Genomic DNA, 19,904 nt, shown 5'->3' with positions numbered 1-19,904 from the left:
TGACTCACTCCCACCACGTGGCCAGAAATAAAGCTGTAAAATAAACGGATTACTTTAAGAAGAGACAATAAAGTCCGATGGCCCCTTCTCTCAGGCATCACCACCCCCACCCCCCACATTCTAGACAGGTCGTTGCATCGCCAGACAGCGTGATGGGAACGGCTTGTGGGAGGCCTCTGACCCCGCAGCGGATAGGTCATGGCTCACAATGAGCAACAGCTGCACGTGCTCCCATGAAGCGTACGTGACAATTCTTCGTGGGTTCTAAACTTCCGTGAGTAGTAACAATACCAATATGTTATGAGACCTCCTTTGCCAGAAACAAGATATAGGAATAGGTTTTACCCTTTTTAACTGGCACAAAAACTGACACCTTTATTCAAGGCGTCATGTTTGCAATGACCACAACACAAGCAGTCAAAATGCAAACAAAAAAGACAACTCTGATAATAATATGCACTGTCCTTGAATTTGATTGGTCCACACCCGAGACAGCTTTTCTTAGAGCCTAGTCTCCATTGGTGTTTTGTGCCAGTTAAAAGGGTAAAACCTATTCCTATATTCCAATACCAATAGGCCCGTCATGAGAAGACTCGCACGCGACAAATTGTACGCGCCCTACGAATATTTAAAAGGCTATACAGCACAGGGCAGTGTGGGCATTTCATTGCATTGCAGCGTGTGGCCAGCAACACCTGGTGCCGGTGTCTGGCTCACGAAGATGTTCGAGGAGCAGGAGACTCACTGCCACGTAGAGATATTTATGTTTTTAGATGAAGCCCTGTGCCATTGATTACGAGGGCGGTTAGACGGAGGGCATCGAAGCCTCCTCCTTGTTTGCACAGTCACACAAAGTCACTTTAAGATGTTTTCCTGTTCATGTTTTTTTGTTTGTTGCGGTTGCACCTGATTCAAGAGCCGAATGGCTCACAGGGCTATACCAAATAAATGAACTATGAACTAAAAAACACGGGGGTTTCTGGCACGTTATTACGTCTCACGGAGTCTATCTCGTGACCAAAATCGTGTTTATCAAGCGGTGTTTGCACCTGCTGTTTATCCCACTATTGGAATAACCTGAGAAACGTGTTCAAACCTTTGTAGAGTATTAATTAATGACGTCACTATCACCCCTCCGGTGCAGTGACGTCACTCTCTGACGTCACTGCACCGGAGGGGTGATAGTGACGTCACTGCACGGCGGGCGGAGACGGTGACGTCATGTCCCCCTGGGGTATTCAAGGTTGGGCACCCGTGACGTGAATGAGGTGGTCGCTAGGAGCCAGAAAAGTGTGAAGTTGGAAGCTGTGACCCAGGCTTAGGGGGAGATTGGCACCAGGCTAGGGTAGCCTGCGGGTGTGCTAGGCACCTCCCCAGTACCCTACCCCTGGGGGAGCGATGGGACCCAGGGTAGGGGGAGATTGGCACCAGGCTAGGGTAGCCTGCGGGTGTGCTAGGGACCTCCCCAGTACCCTACCCCTGGGGGAGCGATGGGACCCCGGGGTAGGGGGAGATCAGCACCAGGCTAGGGTAGTCTGTGGGTGTGCTAGGGACCTCCCCAGTACCCTACCCCTGGGGGAGCGATGGGACCCAGGCTTAGGGGGAAATGAGCACCAGGCTAGGGTAGCCTGCGGGTGTGCTAGGGACCTCCCCAGTACCCTACCCCTGGGGGAGCGATGGGACCCAGGCTTAGGGGGAAATGAGCACCAGGCTAGGGTAGCCTGCGGATTTGCTAGGGACCTCCCCAGTACCCTTCCCCTAGGGGAGCGATGGGACCCCGGGGTAGGGGGAAATTGAGTCATTGAGCCATCGGGCTACCATGAGAGATTCGTTCATGAGGCTATCCACATATACAAACACAGAGACAATTTCAACCGAGAAGATGGATTCTGGCTTAGCAATCATTGGAAGGATTTGATAAACCATTTCGGATCATAATTGATTGTTCACGCTTACGGTGGCTTTCAGAGAGCATACATTAAATTTTCGTCTCCCCCCTCCTCTTTTCTGAACATAGATGGACTCGTCCTTCTAAACAAACTGTCAAATCGCTATCCGTGGTGCTAACGTTTTAAAATAAATAAATACAAACCGCCATTTCTTTCAAATGTTTCTTGCCGTTGGTTTTCACACCTGATGATGACTGTTTGTGTTACAGTCGAAACGTCGTGAGAATTTTATTGTTTTATATATATTTTATTGTTTCCCTTCAACGTGACTTTACCGAAAGAACCAAGAATATGAATCCCTGCAGTCACGAAAGCTTTAAATCAAAAGTACAGTTAAACCTTAGGATCGCGAGCACAATTCGTTCCGGAAACGTGTTTGTAATCCAAAGCACTCGTACATCAAAGCACTCGAATATCAGTTGTGATCACGTGATGCTCGGCAGTACAAAGCGTGTAAACGTGCTGCTCGTATTGCAAGACCCTCGCTCGTTTATCAAATGAAGATTTATTTACAATTGTTGCTCGTCTTGCAAAACACTCGCAGACCCAGTAAACTCGCAATCCAAGGTTTCACTCTATCCGTTTGATATCCATGCATTTTTAAGTGAAGGCAAGTGTACAAAAGGGTGCAAAACAATAATAATGGGCTTTATTTAGATGTTCCGATAAGAAAAACATATATACTGTGGTATATCAAGTGCTGTAATGAATGCTTTTACAGCTGCTAAGCCCGCTTTCACCTACACGCCAACTGCAAAAGACCAAGTTTATTAGCAATGCAAAGTAAGCAAGAAAACCCCATGTTTTAAGGACATTCATAAAAGGTTCATCTTCTTTGGTTCTTTCGGTAAAGTCACGTAGAATGAGAATAAAATAATAAATTGATAAAATAAAATAACACAATAATATTCTCACGACGTTTCGGCCACAACACAAGCGGCCTTCATCAGGTGAAGGGGGCGAGACTGTCTGGTAGGACAGCGCTGGAGTGAGAGAGCCACGTTCAGATCACGGCTTTTAAGCTGTGTGAGAGGAACAAAGAGCCTTGACAAAGGAATTAGCATAAAATTTAGCATTGAAATGGCTGAATGATTAGCTTGTGACTGGTCACAGAAATAGCTATGTTAAAAGTTAAAGCATACACATCCGCAGAGGCACCCATTGTTAAAAGAAATTAGCATAGAATTTAGCATTGAAATAGCTAAGGTAAGGCATACACATCCGCAGAGGCACCCCTTGACAATGGAATTAGCATAGAATTTAGCATTGAAATAGCTGAGTGATTCGCTTGTAACTGCTACAGAAATAGCTACGTTGAAGTCAGAGCATACACATTCACCGAGGCACTTAGTACAAATCAAACAGAAGAATTTAGCATTGAAATAACTAGGCGAATTTAGCAATGAAATAACTGAGTGATTTGCTAGTGACTGGTCACAGAAATGACTACACATCTGAGCTATTCACAGTACTATATAGTGAACCAATAAAAACTAAAATATAAATTATCTTCATGTTATCAATAAACTCTGTATTCTCCAATCAGCTAAGCTACCAACAATAAGTCGTTATATATCACAATGCTATATGGCGAAAAAATGGGTGGATTCTTACCCTCAAATTTCCGCACCACGGATAGCTACGGGCCCCGTTCAGACGGACGAGTTCGTCCATGGTCGGAACAGAGGAGGGGGAGAGAGACAGCTGCGAGGCCCTAGTATACTCCATGTTGTAAACCATACCATTAACCGTGGTGTGAGAGGTATTAAGAGGCAATGCTGGCGAAAGAGCTGCGGTCTGAAGGTCATCGTAAAAATACAATTAATTAAGAACAGAAATGATTTAACACATCTTTCCAGTGGTTACTAAGCCTGAATCCATCTTCTCGGTTGAAATTGTCTCTGTGCTTGTATATGTGAATGGCCTCATGAACGAATCTCTCATGGTAGCCGGTTGGTTTGCAAAGAACCTCCGTCTTGGAGAAGTCAATGTCATGTGAGCCCACTGAATTGTAACAGTGATCTGCCACGGCAGAGGAGTTCGTCCTACCGTGTTTCAAGTCTGCTTTATGTTCGCGGATGCGGTCCGAGATATGTCTTTTGGTTTCTCCAATGTAGCTACTACCACAGAGGCACTTTAGTTTGTAAACGCCCGGGTACTGTATGTCTGGAAGAGCATCTTTTACAGATGGAACTAAATCACGGATTTTGTGTACTGTGTTGAATCGGACCTGGATCTTGTGTTTATTCAGGATTTTGGAGATCTTTTTAGTGACCCCTGCAATGTAGGGTAAGGTGATGGTTTTGAGTGGCTCCACAAGAGGATCCTTCTTCATGACTGGAGTGATGGCTTCGCGGATTGTGTAGTCGGAGTAGCCATTAGCCCTGAGAGCCTGGTGTACGTGCTTGAGTTCACTGGTAATGTGTTCCTGGTCGAAAATGCATTGGGCTCTATGGTATAGAGTCTTGATGAGGGAGTTCTTCTGGGATGGATGGTGGTGGGAATCCGGTTTCAAGTAAGCATCTGTATGGGTAGCTTTCCTGTAGACAGAGTGGCTCATTGAACCATCATGTCTCCTTTTAATTAAGACATCCAAAAAGGGTAGTTTGCCATCTTTTTCGACCTCCATGGTAAATCTGATGGCTGGGTGTATGGAATTGATGTGGTCGTGGAATTGGTCTAGAGCAGGCTGGCCATGTGGCCAGATGACAAAGGTGTCATCAACGTACCTCTTCCATAAGGTCGGGCGTAGAGTGGCAGTCTGGATGGCGTCAGTTTCAAATTTTTCCATGAATACGTTGGCTACAACCGGAGATAGGGGGGAGCCCATTGGGGTGCCCTCAGTTTGTTTGTAGAAAGTTCCATTCCAGGTGAAGTATGTGTTGGTTAAGCAATGTCTCACCAGGGGGGGTACATCAGTATGCAGTCCTTGATGAACCAGGTCTTCAATGATAGCGATGATGGTGTCAGGTACCGGGACTTTGGTGAACAAGGACACCACATCAAAACTGACAAGCAGGTCGTTTGGGGACAGGGAAATGTCTTTGATTGTCGATACCAGGTGAGTAGAATTTAGTACCGCAGAGGTGGTTTTTCCAGTGAAAGGTCGCAGTATATCAGCCAGAAAACGTGCCAGTTTGTAGGTGGGGGAGCTGATAGTAGAGACGATGGGACGAAGGGGTGTATCTTCTTTGTGTATCTTTGGAAGGCCATATAATCTTGGTGGTCTGGCAGCAGAGGGTTTCAACGAGAACTGTTTGATCTCATCAATTAATGCTGTTGAATCAGAGATAATTTTGTTCGTTTTGGTGACCAGGCTGTTGGTGGGATCTCTTTTTATTTTTGTATAGCTGCCATCGTTGAGTAGTTCTTGAATTTTGTTGTTATATTCTGTTTTGTCCATGATGACAGTGGCATTGCCTTTGTCGGCTGAGAGAACGACAATATCATCCCTCTTTTTTAATTGAGATAATTCAAAACGTTCGTCTTTGCTGATGTTGCTGGGTGGCAACTTAGCGTTTTTGAAGGTTGCAGCGATTTCAGATCTTGCTACGTCTGCAGAGATGTGACTCAAGCCCTTGAGTGCAACGTCGACATGGGCAATGATATCATTAACCGGTAAGTGTCTCGGTGTGACAGCAAAGTTTAGACCTTTAGCTAAAACGGATTTCAGACCATCAGAAATGGAACTGTTACTGCGATTAATTACGACTTTGTTGACGTCTATCTTTTCGGTGTGTGGATCCGATTTTTTGCTGGAGAGGTGATTGAATTTGGAAATCAAATTGTCCCTACATTTGTTCGATATAGTGGCAGCCGAAGAGGTAGTCATATTGTCTACATGTTCCCAATCCGATGTAGACATTGTTGCTGTCAATTTTAAGTGTGATTTGTAGAGTGTCTTGTCTAACTGATCGAGTTCGGTGCGTGTAAGTCTGATTTTTTCCGAGATAAGAGCGAAGCTAGTTCTAGCTAGAATTCGTTTTGCATTGAGAGAAGTTGCAACAGCAGAGGTTAGTGTAAATGCGGTTGGTATTACCTTAGAGTCGCGGCATCTCTTCAGAAAGGTGAGAGACTCGATTAGTTGAGCCTTCTTATCCCGAAGTCTGTTGAATGATCTTAAGGATGTGTGGAATCCCTCCCCGTAGAGGCGGTTAAATTTCGATTTAAAGCTTTCGTGACTGCAATGATTCATCTTCTTTGGTTCTTTCGGTAAAGTCACGTAGAATGAGAATAAAATAATAAATTGATAAAATAAAATAACACAATAATATTCTCACGACGTTTCGGCCACAACACAAGCGGCCTTCATCAGGTGAAGGGGGCGAGACTGTCTGGTAGGACAGCGCTGGAGTGAGAGAGCCACGTTCAGCAGTTACAAGCGAATCACTCAGCTATTTCAATGCTAAATTCTATGCGAATTCCATTGTCAAGGGGTGCCTCTGCGGATGTGTATGCCTTACCTTAGCTATTTCAATGCTAAATTCTATGCTAATTTCTTTTAACAATGGGTGCCTCTGCGGATGTGTATGCTTTAACTTTTAACATAGCTATTTCTGTGACCAGTCACAAGCTAATCATTCAGCCATTTCAATGCTAAATTTTATGCTAATTCCTTTGTCAAGGCTCTTTGTTCCTCTCACACAGCTTAAAAGCCGTGATCTAAACATGGCTCTCTCACTCCAGCGCTGTCCTACCAGACAGTCTCGCCCCCTTCACCTGATGAAGGCCGCTTGTGTTGTGGCCGAAACGTCGTGAGAATATTATTGTTATTTTATTTTATCAATTTATTATTTTATTCTCATTCTACGTGACTTTACCGAAAGAACCAAAGAAGATGAATCATTGCAGTCACGAAAGCTTTAAATCGAAATTTAACCGCCTCTACGGGGAGGGATTCCACACATCCTTAAGATCATTCAACAGACTTCGGGATAAGAAGGCTCAACTAATCGAGTCTCTCACCTTTCTGAAGAGATGCCGCGACTCTAAGGTAATACCAACCGCATTTACACTAACCTCTGCTGTTGCAACTTCTCTCAATGCAAAACGAATTCTAGCTAGAACTAGCTTCGCTCTTATCTCGGAAAAAATCAGACTTACACGCACCGAACTCGATCAGTTAGACAAGACACTCTACAAATCACACTTAAAATTGACAGCAACAATGTCTACATCGGATTGGGAACATGTAGACAATATGACTACCTCTTCGGCTGCCACTATATCGAACAAATGTAGGGACAATTTGATTTCCAAATTCAATCACCTCTCCAGCAAAAAATCGGATCCACACACCGAAAAGATAGACGTCAACAAAGTCGTAATTAATCGCAGTAACAGTTCCATTTCTGATGGTCTGAAATCCGTTTTAGCTAAAGGTCTAAACTTTGCTGTCACACCGAGACACTTACCGGTTAATGATATCATTGCCCATGTCGACGTTGCACTCAAGGGCTTGAGTCACATCTCTGCAGACGTAGCAAGATCTGAAATCGCTGCAACCTTCAAAAACGCTAAGTTGCCACCCAGCAACATCAGCAAAGACGAACGTTTTGAATTATCTCAATTAAAAAAGAGGGATGATATTGTCGTTCTCTCAGCCGACAAAGGCAATGCCACTGTCATCATGGACAAAACAGAATATAACAACAAAATTCAAGAACTACTCAACGATGGCAGCTATACAAAAATAAAAAGAGATCCCACCAACAGCCTGGTCACCAAAACGAACAAAATTATCTCTGATTCAACAGCATTAATTGATGAGATCAAAACAGTTCTCGTTGAAACCCTCTGCTGCCAGACCACCAAGATTATATGGCCTTCCAAAGATACACAAAGAAGATACACCCCTTCGTCCCATCGTCTCTACTATCAGCTCCCCCACCTACAAACTGGCACATTTTCTGGCTGATATACTGCGACCTTTCACTGGAAAAACCACCTCTGCGGTACTAAATTCTACTCACCTGGTATCGACAATCAAAGACATTTCCCTGTCCCCAAACGACCTGCTTGTCAGTTTTGATGTGGTGTCCTTGTTCACCAAAGTCCCGGTACCTGACACCATCATCGCTATCATTGAAGACCTGGTTCATCAAGGACTGCATACTGATGTACCCCCCCTGGTGAGACATTGCTTAACCAACACATACTTCACCTGGAATGGAACTTTCTACAAACAAACTGAGGGCACCCCAATGGGCTCCCCCCTATCTCCGGTTGTAGCCAACGTATTCATGGAAAAATTTGAAACTGACGCCATCCAGACTGCCACTCTACGCCCGACCTTATGGAAGAGGTACGTTGATGACACCTTTGTCATCTGGCCACATGGCCAGCCTGCTCTAGACCAATTCCGCGACCACATCAATTCCATACACCCAGCCATCAGATTTACCATGGAGGTCGAAAAAGATGGCAAACTACCCTTTTTGGATGTCTTAATTAAAAGGAGACATGATGGTTCAATGAGCCACTCTGTCTACAGGAAAGCTACCCATACAGATGCTTACTTGAAACCGGATTCCCACCACCATCCATCCCAGAAGAACTCCCTCATCAAGACTCTATACCATAGATCCCAATGCATTTCCGACCAGGAACACATTACCAGTGAACTCAAGCACGTACACCAGGCTCTCAGGGCTAATGGCTACTCCGACTACACAATCCGCAAAGCCATCACTCCAGTCATCAAGAAGGATCCTCTTGTGGAGCCACTCAAAACCATCACCTTACCCTACATTGCAGGGGTCACTAAAAAGATCTCCAAAATCCTGAATAAACACAAGATCCAGGTCCGATTCAACACAGTACACAAAATCCGTGATTTAGTTCCATCTGTAAAAGATGCTCTTCCAGACATACAGTACCCGGGCGTTTACAAACTAAAGTGCCTCTGTGGTAGTAGCTACATTGGAGAAACCAAAAGACATATCTCGGACCGCATCCGCGAACATAAAGCAGACTTGAAACACGGTAGGACGAACTCCTCTGCCGTGGCAGATCACTGTTACAATTCAGTGGGCTCACATGACATTGACTTCTCCAAGACGGAGGTTCTTTGCAAACCAACCGGCTACCATGAGAGATTCGTTCATGAGGCCATTCACATATACAAGCACAGAGACAATTTCAACCGAGAAGATGGATTCAGGCTTAGTAACCACTGGAAAGATGTGTTAAATCATTTCTGTTCTTAATTAATTGTATTTTTACGATGACCTTCAGACCGCAGCTCTTTCGCCAGCATTGCCTCTTAATACCTCTCACACCACGGTTAATGGTATGGTTTACAACATGGAGTATACTAGGGCCTCGCAGCTGTCTCTCTCCCCCTCCTCTGTTCCGACCATGGACGAACTCGTCCGTCTGAACGGGGCCCGTAGCTATCCGTGGTGCGGAAATTTGAGGGTAAGAATCCACCCATTTTTTCGCCATATAGCATTGTGATATATAACGACTTATTGTTGGTAGCTTAGCTGATTGTAGAATACAGAGTTTATTGATAACATGAAGGTAATTTATATTTTAGTTTTTATTGGTTCACTATATAGTACTGTGAATAGCTCAGATGTGTAGTCATTTCTGTGACCAGTCACTAGCAAATCACTCAGTTATTTCAATGCTAAATTCGCCTAGTTATTTCAATGCTAAATTCTCCTGTTTGATTTGTACTAAGTGCCTCGGTGAATGTGTATGCTCTGACTTCAACGTAGCTATTTCTGTAGCAGTTACAAGCGAATCACTCAGCTATTTCAATGCTAAATTCTATGCTAATTCCATTGTCAAGGGGTGCCTCTGCAGATGTGTATGCCTTACCTTAGCTATTTCAATGCTAAATTCTATGCTAATTTCTTTTAACAATGGGTGCCTCTGCGGATGTGTATGCTTTAACTTTTAACATAGCTATTTCTGTGACCAGTCACAAGCTAATCATTCAGCCATTTCAATGCTAAATTTTATGCTAATTCCTTTGTCAAGGCTCTTTGTTCCTCTCACACAGCTTAAAAGCCGTGATCTGAACGTGGCTCTCTCACTCCAGCGCTGTCCTACCAGACAGTCTCGCCCCCTTCACCTGATGAAGGCCGCTTGTGTTGTGGCCGAAACGTCGTGAGAATATTATTGTGTTATTTTATTTTATCAATGTATTATTTTATTCTCATTCTACGTGACTTTACCGAAAGAACCAAAGAAGATGAATCATTGCAGTCACGAAAGCTTTAAATCGAAATCATAAAAGGTTACTAAATATAACTTGTGCACTTATTGACATGTACAACTTTGTACAAAAAGTTACTCGTGCTAAATCTTACAAAACCCTGGGTAATTATATAGCAACTTTTTGGTGCCTACATTTTCCATGTTATATATGAAAATATATAACAAAAACAACGATTTTTTTTTTAAATAACAGACATGAATAACGCCATGAAACAGCATTAATGGCAGTCTTTGCAAAATTGAGGCATCATTTGTGCAGAAATGTCTATTGAGGTATAACAACCATTCCCATCAACTCAAACCTTGGCAGTCAAATATTCAAAGGCATCATGTTGCAAACGAGGTCACAGTGGATACAAAATCACGAAATAGCAAAGTGGCTAAACTGTGCTGGTTGCCAGAGGCTTTAGTCCAATATCAAAACAAAAGTTACCTTTGGTTTAAAGTCTTTAAACAAGACGCAAATCAAGACCGCTTGGCCTGTAAGTTCCTCGCGCTTTCCAGCCTCTTCAGTAGCTCCCGCTGTCGAATTTTCAGCTGCCGTTTCGTCTCCTCGAGTTGCTCCTCCTGACGCCGCAGGGTGCGCGAGTATTCCGTCGCTTTCTGCAGGATCTGCACCATGCCCGCCTTGTCGTTGTGCGCCAGCTCTGGGACGTGATCACGCAGCCACAGGAAGCCGTTCCTGATGTCGCGACGCCGCTGCCGCTCGAGGTGGTTGTGCGTGCGCCACCTGGCCCGGTACGACGGGGGCGGCACGGCGGCACCAGCGGGGCGCGGGTCGGGGCCGAAGCGTTTGGCGGCCGGGGGATTCTCCGGCGGGGGAGCGGCGTAGTTGTGGTGCTGGTGCACGAGCGGGATGTGGCCGCGCGATGCGTAGGCCGGGGTGGATCGCTGCTGCTGCTGCTGCTGGTTGTACTGGCGGACCGTGTTTGTGTTGTACACGGCGCGTACCGCCACGCTCTCCACGGTCACCACGTCAATCTCTCCATCTTCCTCATCGTCGTCGTCGTCGTCTGCAGAAGGGAAACGTGTACACGTCAGCAACGCAATGTAGAAGAATTCAACATTATAAACCTAAACTTGCACAGGTGCACGACCTGTTGAAATGGTGCAAGGACACACGCAACATTCGTGTAAGTTAACTTGACAACTTTAAGTTTGTTGCAAACGAAGATGAGCAAGCTAAACACATGACCCAATAGAAAAAACACGCAACACAAAGCACCGTGCAAGTCCGCAGGGTCCACCACGGCCGAGGTCACCACGAGCGGGACGGAGCAGGGCCCCGCTCCGCCGACCCCCGCGCGGCCGCCCTCCCCGGGGCTCCCGCCGCCGGGACCCGGCTCCGGGGGCACGGCGCGGGAGGCCGCGGGCAGGCGCGCGGAGGGCAGAGACGCGCCGCCGGCGAAGCCCCCCAACTTCTCGGCGGCCGGCTTCTCGGTCGCCGACTTATCCGGCGTGGCTCCGGCCGAGTCGAAGCCGCTCCACATGCAGTCCCGCAGCACCACGGCTTCCGCGCCGTGGATGGGGTCCGAGAGGACGCCGGGGCCCTCGGCGTCGTCGTCGTCCGGCGAGCCGGCGGTGCCGCCGTGGCACGGGCCGCCCGAGGGCAGCAACGGCGTCGGGCGCGCCCAGTTCGGCGGCAGGGGCGGCGTGGGCAGGAGCTCGAACTTTTTCCAAATGTCCTCGCCGGGCGCCGTGGACTGGTTGAAGTCCCAGGCACAGCGGTCTTCGTCGTCGTCGTCGTAGAAGAAGAAGAAGGGCTGGCAGCGGTCGAAGTCGCGATCCCCGCCGGCAGCCATCGCGTGCGGGGCCGCGGCCGCACCCGGCGCCGAAGTTTATTGACAGCAGCAGCCCCGCGGTCGCCCTTCTGTGTCCACATGTGCCGCCGCTACTTTCGTCACGCGACACGCCGGGGAGGGGGTTTATATTACACCCTCCTTGTTGATGTGGCGCTTAAAAGTATTCAGCAGGGGGCCGGGCTCGCCTGTAAAGAAGCAACAAACAATAAAGAATGCAGCAGCGTCGTTAACAAAGCGAGCAAACATTTCACTCAATACGTCATCTCCATATATGTAAAAGGCAAAGTTGTGATTGTGTGTGTCTGTTCAAAATGTTTAGCGTACTTCCCCACATGCAACAAACTTGAAATTTGCCATGTGGGTACTTTCCAGACTGTACACCATGCAAACATTATAAAAATACACTTTATTTTTTTTTAGGGGAGCTCAATAATGCTTGTTTGTTTGCACGGCAAGTGAGCTGTGACGTCAAATCTGTCACGTGACCCGCGCATGTGGAAGCCTAACGCATTGTAGCGTAGTGGTTAGCGCTACGCCGCGCTACGAACCCGGCGACTCGAGTTCGATTCCCGCTCACGGCCACCACCGGTGACGATTATTTGAACCGGTCCTGGGCCTCCCCTAGGTCGACTCAGCCTCAAACGAGTAATTGTTGTGGTGTGTGAACATCGCCACTGGGGAGACAAAGGCCGGCCGGGTGTGGTGAATCCAAGTCCCGGGCGAAGCCGGGTAGTAACAGCTACTAGTGCTGTTAATAATTCACATTTCAATTTCATTAAGTGGGTTTACAAAATAAACCACGTGCCTACGCGGTCGTGCCAGATTTTAAGAAAGTGAACAACAGTTAAAATTAATTCCAGCGTTTTACACAACTATTTTTTTTAAAAGGGGGTATTCGTTGAAAAGTCAAAAGTTGCCTCGATCGGAGGAGTGCAAGCGAGGTCACAGATTGCCAAAAAATTCAGCGAGCCGCGTCTCGCACGCCGCAAATGCAGCGCAGCATTTAAAAATAAAGGGCACAGTAGAGTTGGGAAACAGGGCCGCGAGAAATGGATTAATCTCACCACAACAACACTATCCTGTAATTGGCGGAGAGTTCAGTTTTTCAGTTTCATTTATATTGCTAGAGCCCTGTGAGCCATTCGGCTCTTGAATTCGGGTGCAACTTCGGTGCCACCGCCAGCGGAGCAACTCGGGCCGGCGCTACCCTCTCCTCGCACCCCCCCCCGCCCCCCCCCCACGAACTCACGCACGCCCCACTAAACACCCGCATGCACCCCCATAGGGTCGCGAGGAGGGATCGCCTGGTGCGATGGGTTTTCACCCGAGGACGCCCCCAGCAGGGACGTCCCGCGGTTTCCCCGGACCAGGAGATTGGCCGAGCCCCCCAGAACCGGATTACACGGTGGCCCCACCCCCTAAAAGGGGGCGTAGAGCTTTACAGGCCGGCCGCGATGAAGCACGCGCAGCACGGGGGACGGTGCCCCAAGGCGAGCACCCTGCAGCGGTGTAAACAGTGGGGTGGGAGGGAAAAGCCCCTAGGCATATAGGAGGATTTAAGAGAAAGGATTTGATTGGACGCGCGCAGGATGACATCATGTGAGCCGGGGACTAACGGGCTTTGAGGACATAAGGGGGGGGGGGGAAGGAGGGCGAATTGGGTTGACGCGTTGTGCATGAAGAGGGTGTAGGCGCAGCTTTCTTGTACCAAAAAACAAGCTACGCCTTAACTTGTCGGAGCAAAAGAGTCTGACGCGTGTTTGAGGTGTCTTGAATTAAACCGCTTCTTTATTTCTCAGTTGCACAAAAACGGGCGTTTTCTAAAGTTATATCATCGCCTGTTCACGTGCTGTATCATCCCTGTCGCACGGTCAAACGACTGTATCCACTCGCTCCCCACCGGCTCTTCCCGTAGCCCCCCGTTTATGCTGTGAAAACCGGAAGTGATGTCATGGGTTCAACCAACGGAGCGTCTAACCACAGGGGGGATTTCTACACAGTTGGGGATATTCCAAATCAAAATATAACCAGACACACCTGATGATGACCGTTTGCGTTATGGTCGAAACGTCGTGAGAATTTTTATTGTTTTATATATATATATTTTGTTATTTTATTGTTTCCCTTCAACATGACTTTACCGAAAGAGCTAAGAATATGAATATAACCAGTCCGTCAACAAACGTGTGACGGACGTACATCAAATGTATATACGGAAACAATAATACACTCGCTTTCTGTCTCATGGCTCTTACAGAGGGGTAAAGAGCGGTGCGACAGCGATCGGGCGCACTGCTGTGTTGTGTGGGTGACTCCGATCAGTGTGGGTACGGCGCGCGCACTTACAAATAAATAATTTAATAGATAATTAATTGATTCTGAGCGCCTGCTGCTTGTTGACACAACGGCTTAGTACAATAATTAATTAATTTCAAACAGCTGCAAGCGGGCGAGTTAATGGGTAGGACGCGTGAGTGGGTGGGAGGGCTGTGGCTTTTACACCTGATGATGATTGCTGTGGCTTTCACACCTGATGATGATTGCTGTGGTTTTCACACCTGATGATGATTGCTGTGGTTTTCACACCTGATGATGATTGCTGTGGTTTTCACACCTGATGATGATTGCTGTGGTTTTCACACCTGATGATGATTGCTGTGGTTTTCACACCTGATGATGATGATTGCTTCTTTTGTTGCAGTCGAAACGTCGTGATTTAATTGTATTGTTTTATATTTTTATTATTTTATTGTTTCCCATCTACGTGGTGGTGACTTTACCGAAAGAACAAAGAATATGAATCCCTGCAGTCACGAAAGCTTGTCATTATTATTCTTAGCTCTTTCCGTAAAGTCACGTTGAAGGGAAACAATAAAATAATAAAATATATATAAAACAATAAAAAATTGTTTCCCTTCAACGTGACTTCACCGAAAGAGCTAAAAATATGCATTACTGCAGTCACGAAAGCTTTAAATCAGTAAAAATGTGTTGTTATTATTATATTTTGGTACTGGCAAAGGAGGTCTAATGATGGTCACTGCATCTTACGCGCTTCTGCGGCGGTCTGCAACACCCTTCCGATATTAGGAAGCAACTGGAGCTATATTCACTTTTTAAATCTAGATTGAAAACTTTATTTGGCTAGAACCGCTTTGTGTGCCGTGTTAGTTTGTTGTTGTCCTTGCCCGCCCGCTGCCCACACCTCCGATGAGCACGGTTGGCTACGTACGGTGCGAAAGTAGCAGCAGCGATCCGCCCCGGCCTACACATCGCGTGGCCACATCCCACCCGTGCACCAGCAGCACCACCAGCACCACCACCAGCACCACCACCACCAGCACCACCAGCAGCAGCAGCACCACCACCAGCAGCAGCAGCACCACCAGCAGCAGCAGCAGCACCACCAGCAGCAGCAGCAGCACCACCACCAGCAGCACCACCACCAGCACCAGCAGCACCACCACCAGCACCACCAGCAGCAGCACCAGCAGCAGCAACAGCAGCAGCACCAGCACCAGCAGCACCACCACCAGCACCACCAGCACCAGCACCACCAGCACCACCACCACCAGCAGCAACAGCAGCACCAGCAGCACCACCACCAGCAGCACCAGCAGCAGCACAACTACGCCGCTCCCTCGCCGGAGAATCCCCCGGCTGCCAAACGCCTCCGCCCCGACGTGCACACCGCTGGTGCCCCCACGCCGCCCACGTCGGCACGCGGGGCCCTCACGCAGAGCCGGGGCGGTGTTGGTTGGGCCACCTCGTGCCAAGTCAACGGGGTGCCGCAGCCCTCGGAGCTCCGACTCGGGGAGTAACCACCACCATTACCACCACAATTACCATCACCACCATTACCACCACAATCACCACCATCACCATTACCACCATTACCACCACAATCACCATCACCACCACAATCACCATCACCACTACCATCACCACCATCACCACCATTACCACCACCACCACCACCTCCATCACCACCATTACCACCATTACCACCACAATCACCATCACCACCACAATCACCATCACCACTACCATCACCACCATCACCACCATTACCACCACCTCCATCACCACCATTACCACCATTACCACCACCACCTCCATCACCACCACCTCCATCACCACCACCATCACCATTACCATCACCACCACCATTACCACCACAATCAGCATCACCATTACCATCACCACCATCACCACCACCACCACCACCACCATTACCACCACAATCACCATCACCACAATCACCATCACTACCACAATCACCATCACAATCACCACCACCATTACCACCACAATCACCATCACCATTACAACCACAATCACCATCACCACCACCATCACCACCATTACCACCACTATCACCTCCACAATCACCATCACCACCACAATCACCAGCACCACCATTACCACCACAATCACCATCACCACCACAATCACCACCACCACCATTACCACCACAATCACCATCACCACCATCTCCACCACCTCCTCAATCTCCACCACCACCACCATCACCACCACCATTACCACCACAATCACCATCACCACCACCATCACCACCACCATCACCACCACCACCATTACCACCACAATCACCACCACCACCATCATCACCACCACCATCACCACCATCACCATTACCACCACCATCACCACCACCACCACCATCACCACCATTACCACCACTATCACTACCATCACCACCACCATCACCACCTCCATCACCACCACCTCCATCACCACCACCATCACCACCACCACCACCATCACCACCACCATCACTACCACAATCACCATCACCACCACCACCATTACCACCACAATCACCACCACCATCACCACCACCTCCTCCATCACCACCATCACCACCACCGTTACCACCACAATTACCATCACCACCACAATCACCATCACCACCACCATCACCACCACCATCACCACCACCACCACCATTACCACCACAATCACCACCACCACCATCACCACCACCACCATCACCACCACCACCACCATTACCACCACAATCACCATCACTACCACAATCACCATCACCACCACCACCATTACCACCACGATCACCATCACCACCATCACAACCACCTCCTCCAACTCCACCACCACCACCATTACCACCACGATCACCATCACCACCACCATCACCACCACCATCACCACCACCATTACCACCACAATCACCACCACCACCATCATCACCACCACCACCATCACCACCATCACCATTACCACCACAATCACCATCACCACCACAATCACCATCACCATCACCACCACCACCATTACCACCACAATCACCACCACAATCACCATCACCACCACCATCACCACCATCACCATTACCACCACAATCACCATCACCACCACCACCATCACCACCATTACCACCACTATCACCACCACCACCACCACCATCACCACCACCATCACCACCACCTCCATCACCACCACCTCCATCACCACCACCATCACCACCACCACCATCACCACCACCATCACTACCACAATCACCATCACCACCACCACCATTACCACCACAATCACCACCACCACCATCACCACCACCTCCTCCATCACCACCACCACCATCACCACCACCATTACCACCACAATCACCATCACCACCACAATCACCATCACCACCACCATCACCACCACCATCACCACCACCACCACCATTACCACCACAATCACCACCACCACCATCACCACCACCACCATCACCACCATCACCATGACCACCACAATCACCATTACCACCACAATCACCATCACCATCACCACCACCATCACCACCACCACAATCACCACCACCACCATCACCACCACCACCATCACCACCATCACCATTACCACCACAATCACCATCACCACCATCACCATCACCACCACCACCACCATTACCACCACAATCACCACCACCATCACCACCACCACCATCACCACCATCACCATTACCACCACAATCACCATCACCACCACCATCACCACCATTACCACCACCTCCATCACCACCACCACCATCACCACCACCATCACCACCACCTCCATCACCACCACCTCCATCACCACCACCATCGCCACCATCACCACCACCACCATCACCACCTCCATCACCACCATCACCACCACCATCACCACCACCATCACCACCACCATCACCACCACCACCATTACCACCACAATCACCACCACCATCACCACCACCATCACCACCATCACCATTACCACCACAATCACCATCACCAGCACCATCACCACCATTACCACCACTATCACCATCACCACCACCACCACCATCACCACCACCATCACCACCACCATCACCACCACCACCAAAATCACCACCACCATCACCACCACCATCACTACCACAATCACCATCACCACCACCACCACCACCACCATTACCACCACAATCACCACCACCACCATCACCACCACCTCCTCCATCACCACCACCACCATCACCACCACCATTACCACCACAATCACCATCACCACTACAATCACCATCACCACCACCATCACCACCACCACCATTACCACCACAATCACCACCACCACCACCATCACCACCACCATCACCACCATCACCATGACCACCACAATCACCATTACCACCACAATCACCATCACCATCACCACCACCATCACCACCACCACAATCACCACCACCACCATCACCACCACCACCACCATCACCACCATCACCATTACCACCACAATCACCATCACCACCATCACCATCACCACCACCACCACCATTACCACCACAATCACCACCACCATCACCACCACCATCACCACCATCACCATTACCACCACAATCACCATCACCACCACCACCACCATCACCACCATTACCACCACAATCACCATCACCACCATCACCATCACCACCACCACCACCACCATTACCACCACAATCACCACCACCATCACCACCACCATCACCACCATCACCATTACCACCACAATCACCATCACCACCACCACCACCATCACCACCATTACCACCACCTCCATCACCACCACCACCATCACCACCACCATCACCACCACCTCCATCACCACCACCTCCATCACCACCACCATCACCACCATCACCACCAACACCATCACCACCTCCATCACCACCACCACCATCACCACCACCATCACCACCACCATCACCACCACCACCATTACCACCACAATCACCACCACCATCACCACCACCATCACCACCATCACCATTACCACCACAATCACCAGCACCATCACCACCATTACCACCACTATCACCATCACCACCACCACCATCACCACCACCATCACCACCACCATCACCACCACCATCACCACCACCACCAAAATCACCACCACCATCACCACCACTTCCATCACCACCATCACCACCACCTCCATCACCACCACCACCATCACCACCACCATCACCACCACCTCTATCACCACCACCATCACCACCACCACCATCACCACCACCACCATCACCACCACCACCACCTCCATCACCACCACCATCACCACCACCATCACAACTACCATCACCATCACCACCATCACCACCACCATCACCACCACCATCACCACTACCATCACCACCATCACCACAACCTCCATCACCACCACCATCACCACCTCCACCACCACCTCCATCACCACCACCTCCATCACCACCACCATCACCACCACCATCACCACCACCATCACCACTACCATCACCATCACCACCACCATCACCACCACCACAACCTCCATCACCACCACCATCACCACCTCCACCACCACCTCCATCACGACCACCTTCATCATCACCACCTCCATCACCACCATCACCACCACCACCATGACCACCACCATCACCACTACCATCACCATCACCACC

The 19,904-nt window shown here is 48.9% G+C and overlaps 1 protein-coding gene across 1 annotated transcript; it reads right to left on the bottom strand.

The window, feature by feature from the left end:
• Positions 1 to 10,643: 10,643 nt before the first annotated feature.
• LOC116937283 (N-myc proto-oncogene protein-like) lies at positions 10,644 to 11,980 on the bottom strand. The gene is made up of 2 exons (XM_076061768.1): positions 11,404 to 11,980; positions 10,644 to 11,191 (listed from the first exon to the last, which is right to left on the bottom strand). Exons 1-2 carry the CDS (start codon positions 11,978 to 11,980, stop codon positions 10,644 to 10,646), a joined length of 1,125 nt encoding a protein of 374 aa, XP_075917883.1.
• Between the last annotated feature and the right edge of the window lie 7,924 nt (positions 11,981 to 19,904).

This window comes from Petromyzon marinus, unplaced genomic scaffold, assembly GCF_048934315.1.
Source record: "Petromyzon marinus isolate PM22_M1 ecotype Great Lakes invasive population unplaced genomic scaffold, UKy_Petmar_22M1.pri1.0 PM_G_Scaffold_406, whole genome shotgun sequence".
NCBI lineage: Eukaryota > Metazoa > Chordata > Hyperoartia > Petromyzontiformes > Petromyzontidae > Petromyzon > Petromyzon marinus.
The sequence above is the reverse complement of the archived record's forward strand: the minus strand, read 5'-3'. Positions and strand labels throughout refer to the sequence as shown.

Coding starts and splice junctions, on each gene's coding strand:
- LOC116937283 (XM_076061768.1), bottom strand. CDS start 11,980: ATGGCTGCCGGCGGGGATCGCGACTTCGACCGCTGCCAGCCCTTCTTC. Junction 11,192..11,403: donor GGACCCTGCGGACTTGCACG/GTGCTTTGTGTT, acceptor TCCCTTCTGCAG/ACGACGACGACGACGATGAG.